The sequence below is a fragment of the Euphorbia lathyris genome, chromosome 2 (assembly GCF_963576675.1).
Source record: "Euphorbia lathyris chromosome 2, ddEupLath1.1, whole genome shotgun sequence".
Lineage (NCBI taxonomy): Eukaryota > Viridiplantae > Streptophyta > Magnoliopsida > Malpighiales > Euphorbiaceae > Euphorbia > Euphorbia lathyris.
Genome location: NC_088911.1, coordinates 76582177 through 76593725, shown reverse-complemented (window position 1 = coordinate 76593725; position 11549 = coordinate 76582177). Strand labels below are relative to the sequence as shown.

Here is an 11549-nt window from a genome sequence, read left to right as displayed (position 1 = left end):
GTTTGGCCATGTGAGACGTAGAGCGCTTGATGCGCCGGTTAGGAGAACCGAAGAGTGGCAAAGGGATGTAGTGGTGAGGGGTAGGGGAAGACCTAAGCAAACTTGGAGGAGGGTGATCGAGAGTGATATGAGTTTACTGGGAATTGAGGAAAATATGGTAGTGGATAGGACGGAGTGGAGGGAGCGAATCTGTGTCGCTGACACGACTTGATTTTCACGGTTTTATATGATGGTTCATGTTAGCCGATCCCGAATCATTTCGGGACTAAGACTTTGTTGTTGTTGTTGTCGTTTAGACAGCATCAAGGCGGCCTAGGCCGACCCCAAGCAATTAAAAATCACCTGGGGACAAAAAAAAACTAGAGAGACTAATTGGAAAAAAATCGAAGCGGATTCTCGATTTCGAATGTCTGGACGGGGCCTAAGCGGTCCAAGCACCCTTATTTTTGAACATTGTGAAAGTGATTAAAAGTGACTGAAACCCATCAAAAACTATATAATAAATATCAGTAGTATAAGTTATTTTTTTTTCATAAAACAACCACTAGTTAAATAATAGCAGCAAAATAGTTGTAACAACCTCATTCACATCGAGCCGAGCCCCAACTCCAAAATTGATATTGATATAATACTACTAGTACTACCCTAAGAAAACCAAACTATATTCAAAATGACTTAAAAACATTACTTTCTACAAAATGAAACAGAATTCAAACCTTATATTGAAAATGCACAAACGTCTTCAATGGGAGATTCAACACACCCCATTTAATATGCTAAACACCCTACAGACATACATATTAATCATTTTCTTTTTATATTTTTATTCAAATATTAAATGTAGGAGTCATTTGATATTGAAAACAACAACTACATATACATAGAAACCAGTTGATATAATTAAATGGAAAAAAAAGAACAACGCTGAAGAAAATTTAAAAAAAAAAAAGTAATTTTCCATATAATTTTTTTCATGCACATAATTCTATACATATACAAATTTTCTAACTTGGAAACTGATTCTATTATCCTATAGAATTTTTCTGAGTTGAAAATTGATTCTAATATGCAATTCCCTACAGTGATTAAAGTTGTTTTAACCACCCGTTTAAAAACAAAACAACCCATTTTAAGAAAATATTGTCCTAGACTGAGAATTATTTCTCCAAACGTGATTTAGTTGATACTTGAAGGAAAATTCAAAATCCAACCAAATGTTAAAAAATCTCATGGGCAACTAAAAGGAAAAGGAATAATATATATTTCCATGTCACTTGACAAGGAAAAGGAATAATAACCACACGCACCTTCATCATTCATTTTAGCAGCAATCCTTTGATGATGATGATAATGATTCTTCTTCAGCAGATGCTTTCTTATGATATCCTTTTCTTCTGTTGTCTTTACTTTTTCCATGGGATGATTTATTTAAAGCTTTGTCTGCCTTCGACACAATTTTTGATACACTAAACCCTGCAACTTCAAATATTTCCGATCTAAATGGAATCAGAGGCTTACGAATTACCACATCAATTCCTTCATATGTCCATACTCCTAATCCTGCCTCTCCCTTTACTCCAACACCAAACCACCCTATACCAGCAACTGCGATATCTATACAACTGCAATCCCAGCTGCTCCCCGAGACGCGGATTTCCTTTCTCTCCCATTTTCCAAGCTCTTCAACTCGTTTCTCCCCAATTGGTGGCTGAAACAACACACAGCGTCACAATCACTAATTCACCAACTACTTTTTAATCCAATCATATACATCCTAACCTGTAATTGACGGCCAAAATGATCTTCTATCATAGTGCTTGCATTTTCTGTTTTCCCCATATGCAATGGAAGAAGTGGAGATGCCCATACTGTAACATACAGAGAATCCACAGACAGTTCTTCCACATCCAACCTTATCATCCCACCAATATGAACCGAATGTCCTTCCTGTCATTACTAAATGTAAGATGTCAATAATACCTATTAAATTACGAGACAAAAAGTATAATTTTACAACAAAAATAAGGATTATCACGCTGAAATAAAGATGCACAGGATACAATTTGTTCTAAATAAAAGGACAATTAGAGATGCTGTTAGTATGAGAAAAGTTCTAATTTGTTGTTTTGTCAATGGCAGATTGGGTTTCTGTGTGTGCCCCAAAAACTAATGGGTACATGAATGCAAAGTATTATAGGAAATATAAGTATCAAAATCTAAATGTTACACAAAGACTTCCCACAATATAAAAAAAAAACCAGGAAATATGAGAGCAACTTAAAAAATGAAACTAAAAGCATAACCATAAATTCAAAAAGATAAAAGAAATCTCTTGCTTTCCTGAAAGAAATCGCCCATCTATAGACACTTCGGATCAATTGAAAATCAACAAATCAAATATTCTTCAACTTGCATAAGATAACCGATAAAATATGATTGATTGATTGATCATATGTTTACTTCTGGGCTATAGAGATGGAGTTTTAATTCCTCTAAAAAAAGCACATATACAAAGTATGAAGGCAAAAAAAAAAGGTACTCTTCTCATTTTCCCATGTACTATGTTGCACGACACCAAGAAAAGTTATTTCTAAAACATAAACTTCATAAAATAGGCTTGAAAATGAAAACAGATACAAAACACAGAAACACTACTAAAGAGGAGTGTAAGTGCAACATAGCCCACGTATAAGCAAGAAATGGAAGTTGTCACATGTTGTTGACTCAATGACCAATTCAAAAGTCTTTTTTCCATGCCACTTGTGCATAGTTTCCCTAAGTTAATGAGATTGAAACTAACAAAATACATCATACATAATACACAATAAAAGCCCAAATAGGCTTCATAAAGTGTATCTCATCATCAGTTTTGCTTTTCAGTCCTCTACATTGTCGTAATGCCTTAAATCTATATAACACACTACGACAAGAAGCAACGGTGGTCTCGCTGCCCGTTGCCTTCTTCAACGGCATCCAAAGACCTTGTTGTTTCAACAAAGCCCGCATCTTGATCTGCCATAGACTGAAACTATTTCTCCCAGTAAGCTTTTCGATCTTTACGTTCATAGCAGACATCTTTCTCTCCAGAAAACAAAACACCAATCGAAAAATCAAAAGTTCTGATGCTAGTTTGTTGTGCGGATTTACCGAAAGATAAATAAACGAAGGAAATGAAACACAGATTTTACGTGGTTCACCAACGTTATTTTGGCTAATCCACGGGCAGAAGGAGAATAGCTTTTCTCAAGGAGGCGGAAATCAAATTACATATTAGGGTTTACATAAGCGAGTGTTTATAGTACTCAATCTATCCTAAACCACCTTGGACTCCACGATGTTGCTTCCAAGTAGAAAATTGAAAGCCAATACTAATCCAAATAGGAAACAAGATATGGCGATTTTAGAAGAAAAGACACATCCTACAATTATGTTGTGCCTCGCAGATGATGTCATCATTGAGGTCTCAGACGAAGAGACTGTTGCTGGTCTGCGGGTGAAGTTAGAGAGCTTATACATGACGAAATCTCTAACAAACAAGCTTCTTCTGAAACAATGCCTGTTTGGTCTGCGAATGCTCGGTACGCAACTCAGGGATCACTTAGATCAATTGAACACATTATTATTAGAATTACGTAATATTGATGTGAAAATTGAGGATGAAGATGCTGCTTTGATTTTGTTGGTATCTCTACCGCTTTCATAGGAGAATTTTGTTCAATCATTTATTGTTGGTAAAGATACTCTGACTCTGGAAGAAGTTAGGTTGTCTCTTCATAGCAGGGAGTTGCGCCATAAGGCGAATAATACATGTACAGATAATCAGGCCTCTGGACTGTTAGCCAGCGGCAGTAAGAGAAAGGGTAACAGTGGAAAGAAGAAGTCAAAGAAGCCATTCTCAAAGGGTCTCAAGCCAGGCGACACTTGTAACTATTGTAAGGAGAAAGGACATTGGAAAACTGATTGTCCAAAGAAGATGGTGACACCAGCTTTGAAAATGCTATTGCTCTAGTTGCTGATGGACATACTCATCACTCTGATGTGTGTGTTCTTGATTCGGGAGCATCTTATCATATTTGTCCAAGGAGAGAGTGGTTTTCGACTTATAAACAGGTAGATGGAGGTAGCATTTCAATGGCTAATAGTCATGCCTGCAAGGCAGTTGGAATAGACTCGATCAAGTTAAGGACACATGATGGTAAGTTCTGCACATTGAACGAAGTCAGACATGTTCCGCTGATGATGAAGAATCTGATATCTCTGAGTCTGCTAAAAATTGGGGGTCTCAGTTGGCCAGGAAAAGATGGAGTTCTGTGTGTTTGTAAAGGTTCTGATGTGATTCTGAAAGGTGTCAAGCATGGTACTTTGTAAGGTTCCACTGTTACAGATTCAGCTGATGTTGCATCGTCAGAGGTTCACCAGAAAGATATGACAAAGCTATGGTATATGAGACTTGGTCATATGGATGAAAGAGGGATGCAGATAATATCAAAGGATAATATTCTTGGTGGTCATGAGAGACTGGAGTTTTGTGAACACTGTGTTTTTAGGAAACTACATCGAAACAAGTTTTCCAAGGTTTTTCACAGAACAAAAGGCACACTAGATTACATTCACTCTGATTGTTGGGGTCCATCTCGAGTTGATTCTTTGGGAGGTCACAGGTAATTTGTGTCTATGATTGATGACTATTCAAGGATGACTTGGATCATCATGATGAAGCATAAAGGTGAAGCTTTCAAGAATTTCAAGCAGTGGAAAACATTGGTGGAAAACCAAACAGGAAAGAAGATAAAGAGGCTGCGAACTGATAATGGTCTGGAATTCTGCTCATCTGAGTTTGATCAGTTCTCTAAGGATTAAGGGATTGCTCGGCATCACACAGTCATGAATACACCGCAACAGAATAGTGTAGCCGAGCGAATGAACCAGACATTACTGGAAAGAGCGAGGTGCATGCTCTCTAACGCTGGGTTAGATAGAAGATTCTGGGCTGAAGCGGTGAACACAACATGTTATCTGATTAGCCGCGGACCACACACAGGCATACAATACAAGACACCTACAGAGATGTGGTCAGGAAAGGTTGCTGATTACTCAAATCTGAAAGCTTTTGGGTGCATAGTTTATTATCATGTTAATGAGGGTAAGTTAGAGCTAAGAGCAAAGAAGGGAGTATTCGTGGGCTATGGGGATGGAGTTAAAGGCTTCAGGATCTGGTTATTCTAAGCAGAAATGTAGTCTTTGATGAAAAATCTGTGTTTAGACCCATTGTGAAGCCTACAACTGCAACAGAAACTGGTAGCATTGATAAACAGGTGGAGCTTCAGGTCATACAAAGTGAGAGTGGTTTGAAGGAACGTGAAAAGAATCAAGAGCTAGAAGCAGAATCTACAACATGAGATTCTCAAACATCCGAAGCTACACATCGTAGCTTAGCTCAAGATCGACCAAGGAGGGTTGGAGTTGGGCCACTTAACAGGTATGGTTTTGAGGACATGGTGGGTTATGCACTACATGTTGCTGAAGAGGTGGACACTCGTGAACCATCAACTTACAAAGAAGCTGTTTCAGACACCGATTCCGAGAAATGGCTTGCTGCTATGGGAGATAACATGGAGTCTCTTCATAAAAATCAGACATGGGATTTAGTCATACCACCTCCAGGGAGAAAGATCATTACTTGCAAGTGGGTTCTCAAGATGAAGGAAGAGATATCACCTGCAGAGGAAGTCAAGTATAAGGCTAAAGTTGTTGCTAGAGGTTTCAATCAGAGAGAGAGATTGGATTATAATGAGATATTCTCACCAGTAATCAGACATACCTCTATTAGAGTGTTGCTAGCTATAGTTACACATCAGGATTTGGAGCTTGACCAACTTGATGTAAAGACAACTTTGTTGCATGGAGATTTGGAGGAAGAGATATACATGACTCAACCAGATGGTTTCTAGGTTCCTGGAAAAGAGAATTACATTTGCAAGTTGAAGAAGTCCTTGTCATAGTTGTGAAAGGCGACCGAGGCGATCGCCTGAGGTGAGAGGCGGCCCAGGCGATCAAGCCTCCGCCTTCTATAATGGAAGGCGGGCGAAATTCCAAAGGTAACCGCCTTTCCTCTGCAGGCAAGAGGCGGTTCCAGGCGAGAGGCGGTCGCCTTTGATACTCAGGCGAAAAATTCTAGTTTACCTGCTATAAAAAAAGATATGTGAAATTTAGGTTAGAAATTAGAGAAGAAACTGACAGTTCAGGATAGAAAGGCTTCTTCTGTCCACTTCGAAGACTTCAACTCCACCATCGAAGGTCCACTTAGGAGATTTCTACTCCATCGCACGTCCACTTCGAAGACTTCATCTCCTCCAATAGCATCGCCGATCATAACAGAACAACGTTCCTCTTCTCTTCGTATCTAACAGGTACGTACGTCTCTGTCTCTGGCTCTCTCTTCTCTGTTCTAACTTCTATTTCTTATTCCATCTTTTATTTCTCCCTTACTCTTCTCGGTTATAACTGTTATGCTGCCCAAATTTTTGTGACTTTGTTTGTTCCAAGTGTTATGCTGCCCAAATTTTTATGAAAGTTTATGAAGTTTGTACAAGTTTATTATTAGTTGTTGTGTTGTGCAAGCTTATTATTAGTTTTGTTAAGTTTATGGAAGTTTATTATTAGTTATTAATTCTAAGTGTTATTGCCCAAATCTTGCAGGCTTTTGATCACGAGTATTAGTAATTCTAATACATTTGAAGCTACAAAAGGAACCGATCCTTGTTGGAAGTATGTGCGTCAAACCCATTGTAAAAACGGATCCTTGATCATGAGTATTAGTTATTTTTTGTGTTTTACAACTTTAGAAGTTAAACTAGTCAATTTGAGTTAGGATTTTATTTTTTTGTGTTTTCTAATTTTTTTGTTGCCTCAAGTGCGAGAGGCCATCGCCTCGCCTCTCGCCTCGCCTCAAGGCGATATTTTGCCCTTATCGCCTCGGCTCGCCTTTCGCCTTTCACAACTATGCTTGTATGGACTTAAGCAGTCTCCTAGGCAGTGGTATAAGAGGTTTGACAGCTACATGATGAAGTTGAGCTACACTAGGAGCCCATATGATTGTTGTGTCTATTACATTAAGCTGGAAGATAAGTCTTTTATCTATCTAGTGTTGTATGTAGATGACATGTTGATAGCTGCAAGGAAGAAGCATGGCATTCAGAAGTTGAAGGGTCTTCTCAGCGCTGAGTTTGAAATGAAGGATTTGGGTGCAGCTCGGAAAATTCTGGGAATAGAGATTTATAGGGATAGAAGCAAAAGGAAGCTCTTCCTGTCACAGAGGGGCTATATTTATAAGATTTTGTCAAGATTTGGCATGTGTACCGCAAAGCCCATAGATACTCATAGTGCTGCAAATGCACATTTGTCTATTGCTTTTGCACCTAAGTCTGCTGAAGAGGAGTACATGTCTTGAGTTCCCTATGCTAGTGCAGTAGGAAGCTTGATGTATGCAATGGTCTGCACTAGACCTGATCTTGCACAGTCTGTTAGTGTTGTTAGTAGGTTTATAGGTGAACCTGACAAGGAGCATTGGCAAACTGTGAAGAGGATTTTTCGGTACCTAAAAGGTACATCTGATGTTGGTCTCATTTATGGAGGTGATACAGAGTGTTTGGTGACAGGTTTTTCAGACTTTGATTATGCTGGAGATGTTGACAATAGAAGATCTATGACTGGTTATGTTTTCACTCTTGGTGGTTCAGTTGTCAGTTGGAAAGCTACTTTGCAGCCTACAGTGACTTTGTCTACTACGGAAACAAAGTATACGACACTAACTGAAGCTGCTAAGGAGGGGATTTGGCTTAAAGGACTAGTTAATGATCTTGGTCTACATCATGATTCATGATCAGGCTACATTGTATTATGACAGCTTGAGTGTAATCTGTTTAGCCAAGGATCAGGTTCATCATGAGAGGACGAAGCATATAAATGTGAGGTATCATTTCCTGAGAAGTGAGAAGAGGGTCAATGTGAAGAAGGTAGGCACTGCTGACAATCCTGCTGATATGTTTACCAAGCCAGTTTCACAGAGCAAGTTTCAACATTGTTTGGACTTGCTAAACATCAGAGATCACTAGTTGCCCTGTGGGCAACTCTGAGGCAGAGGGAGAAGTCCGTTCATCTGACACTGTCATGGGTGCATCTGTTATGTTTGCCAAGAGGATTCAAGTCAAGGTGGAGATCGTAATGCCTTGAATCTGTATAACACACTACGACAGGAAGCAACAGGGACAGTATATCTTGTTTCCTATTTGGATTAGTATCGACTTTCGGTTTTCTACTCGGAAGCGACATCGTGGAGTCCAAGTCGGTTTAGGATAGATTGAGTACTATAAATACTCTCTTACATAAACCCTAATCTGTAATCTGATTTTCGTCTCCTTAATAAAAGCTATTCCCCTTCTGCCCGTGGATTAGCCAACATAACGTTGGTGAACCACGTAAAATCTATGTTTTGTTTCTTTCGTTTATTTATCTTTAACTAAATCCGCACAACATACATAAACACAACAAAAATCAAATTTTTAAAAAGCAACAAGAGGCATAGTAAGACAAGAACCGACTATGATGAATAATGAATTGCATTAGACTACATGCGGGACAATCTGTGATCTTTCCTCCATCTAGAGGATGTAGGCACAATTTGTCTTGGATAGCAACTTATTTAGAATTATCAATTTGTTTCTTTAAGTTGCGAGGCAAAACGCACTAAGAGTAGCCAGATAATATAGTTCAATATGTTTGTAACGCATAAAACCATACATTTCCTAAGGAGGTCACAAAGATAAATAGATAATTGGAGGTTTTTATGGAGCAACTGGAGTAGATAGCAGAAAAAACAATAAAAGCATACAGTATGGAGAACTTCTTTGTAGATAGACTAAGTTATGAACATGAAAACTCATCAATACCAAAGCAACATCCCACCAAGAGCTTTAATAAAAATAGGACACAGTTGCAATATTGGTGAATGAAGGAAACTGAATCCAAACTGATCTTCCTCAGTCTAAATATGCAAGAGTCATGTCAATATTAGAAATCAAGTGAAAAACTGACCTTGATTCTGTAAGTCCTTGGTTTCAATTCCTTACTGATCTGAACAAGCTTCTGTTCATCTCTAGTAAGCCGTGTCGTTATCTGATGTGGATTTAACAGTCCAGGGGTGTCAAATAATTTAGCTTGCCCCGGAAGAACACCTTCCACCCTAACAATCCCCAATGTGGTTCCAGGAACAGGTGCCTCTGTCAAATGAGTCAACTTTGCCTTTCCCTCACCTCCAGCAGCCCATTTCACCATTGCATTTATCAATGTACTTTTTCCTGCATTTTGCATCCCGACAGCCCACACATTTCCTCTAGCTCCTGCCAATCCAATCACATCCTCAACCAAATCCTTCAATCCCCAATCTCTAACTGGGCTCACAAAATGTACTTTCTTAATAACACTGGCACCTCCTTCCCTCGCTCTTTGTCTCACCCAATGCTCGAATCTTGTAGGCGATAGCGAACTAGGCAACAAATCAATCTTTGTCACCACAAGTATTAGTCTGGGCACATTCCCTGATTTTCCTTCTTTCCAAGCAGTGAAATTCTCCTCAATTGCATCTGATACTAACTTCGCCACCTTTTTAGGGAAGGACCCATCGAAATCCACGGCATCAACAACCAAAAGAACAACCGAGCGAGCACCAGTAGCTGACACCATACGCTTACCCACAGTATGATCGAAATCAAATTCCGGCAGCAGATTTTCCATAGTTGGATCCTTCACTTTCCCATAATGTCTCAAAGAGTGACACCTCGCGCAAACAATGGGTTTATCTGTTACTGGGTTTTTGGTGAAAGTAGAATTAGGGTCGAGTATTTGAGGATGAATGACAGCGCCGGTTTTCAAGGAATTAGAGAATTGGGATTCGAAGGAAACAGGATGGAGATGAGCGGCGGATTTGTAATTGGGGCCCTTGATTGATGGGCTGGTAAAGAAACCAGGAAATTTAGGATTTGAATCTTGCATGTGGATTCCACAGCCAGGGCAGACGGACGCTTGAGGAGAAGCATCGTCATAGTTTCCATCCCGAGTGAAATTAGGAGGTTTTGAAGAGAAAAAGGAGAAGTGAAATGATGGTGAAATCAGTGGATAGTGATTAAAGTGAGCATCCAAGGGAGAGATGGTCGAAGATTGAGAGAGAGAAAGGAAGGTTTTTAGTTTGAATTTGGAAGCAGAGAGACGCCTAGCTACTATCATTACACCTCTTCCCTCTTCTATCTTCTGATGATTCCAAGGGTTTAGGGTTTTAGCAGCCCCCCTCCCTTCCCTGCTTACATATACGACACCGTTAACGTTGAAATAAACCTCTTTTGGGCTGTTAAAAGTTGAATTCTGATGGCTCGAAATTACTACTACTTGCGGCTGAGGGAAAGGATTGATATTGGTTTTATGCCAAAAAAATAATAGGGTAATTTCAGAGATGTTGGGTGATAACTTTGTGAATTTGACCGTATTGTTTTGAGAATCCCCTTCAACCTGTAAGTAAGGCTGTAAATGAGCTGAGCCTTTCATAAGCGGTTTGGTGGCCGGCTCGATAAAAGCTCGGTTCGATTTGTAAACGAACCGCTCATGAGCACGATTTACTGGCTCGGTTTGTAAACGAGCCGAGCTTGAGCAGGCTAAAGCTCGTGAGCAGGCTCGATTAGAACATTTATGAACAAATTTGAGTTTTGTAGAAAACTATATAGTTCTGTGTTAATTCAGAAAATATTTAAACTTAATATTATTTCATTTGCTATTAGATTAGATGAGTTCGTTCATAAACATAATAAATGAGTAATAGACGAACTATTTGTAAGCATCTTGTTTATTTATTCACGAACTTTGCTTGTGTGCTTGTTTATGTACACAATTAAAGAGTTATTTGCGATCAAACTTCACAAATATAATTAACGATTTACTCACAAACAATTCATGGTTAGATAATTTTCTTAATGAACCAAGTCCAAAGAGGATTTTGGGCTCCAAACAAGCTCAAAACTCGGCTTGAGCTCGTTGAGCAAGCCAATGCGGAAAGGTTGATATATATATCTTTCAAGCTAATCCGGATAATTACATCTGGTATATTATTAAAGGTGGAAAGAAACACCAACTGTGTCATATCCGATAAGGTTTTTTAGCTCAATCCCTGGAGTATTCTTCCCATCAATTTCATTTGACTTCCCATATTAATGGAATTTGAGTTACGTCATACCCATGTCACCCCAACGCCTGGTGGTGCATCTGATATGTGAAAAATAATTGTACGACAGACGTTTTTACAAAAACAGAATAATCAACAATAAATTTATTATATATTCAACAGTTAACAATCAAATATAATTAGCTATTATAGCTAGTTATTACTTAGATTGTATATCCTGTATAAATAGGTTATAAATCTTATTCTTTTAAATATAATATACAAGAATACAACAAATTCTTGTGGCATGAGCATTTGAGCGCACTCTACTTGTTCCATAATA

The 11549-nt window shown here is 38.7% G+C and overlaps 1 protein-coding gene across 1 annotated transcript; it reads right to left on the bottom strand.

Annotated features, from left to right (window-relative positions):
* Window positions 1–794: 794 nt before the first annotated feature.
* Window positions 795–10459, bottom strand: LOC136218649 (GTP-binding protein BRASSINAZOLE INSENSITIVE PALE GREEN 2, chloroplastic). Its single transcript, XM_066005666.1, has 3 exons — window positions 9094–10459; window positions 1780–1947; window positions 795–1708 (listed from the first exon to the last, which is right to left on the bottom strand). Exons 1-3 carry the CDS (start codon window positions 10279–10281, stop codon window positions 1322–1324), a joined length of 1743 nt encoding a protein of 580 aa, XP_065861738.1. The 5' UTR covers window positions 10282–10459; the 3' UTR covers window positions 795–1321.
* Window positions 10460–11549: the final 1090 nt, after the last annotated feature.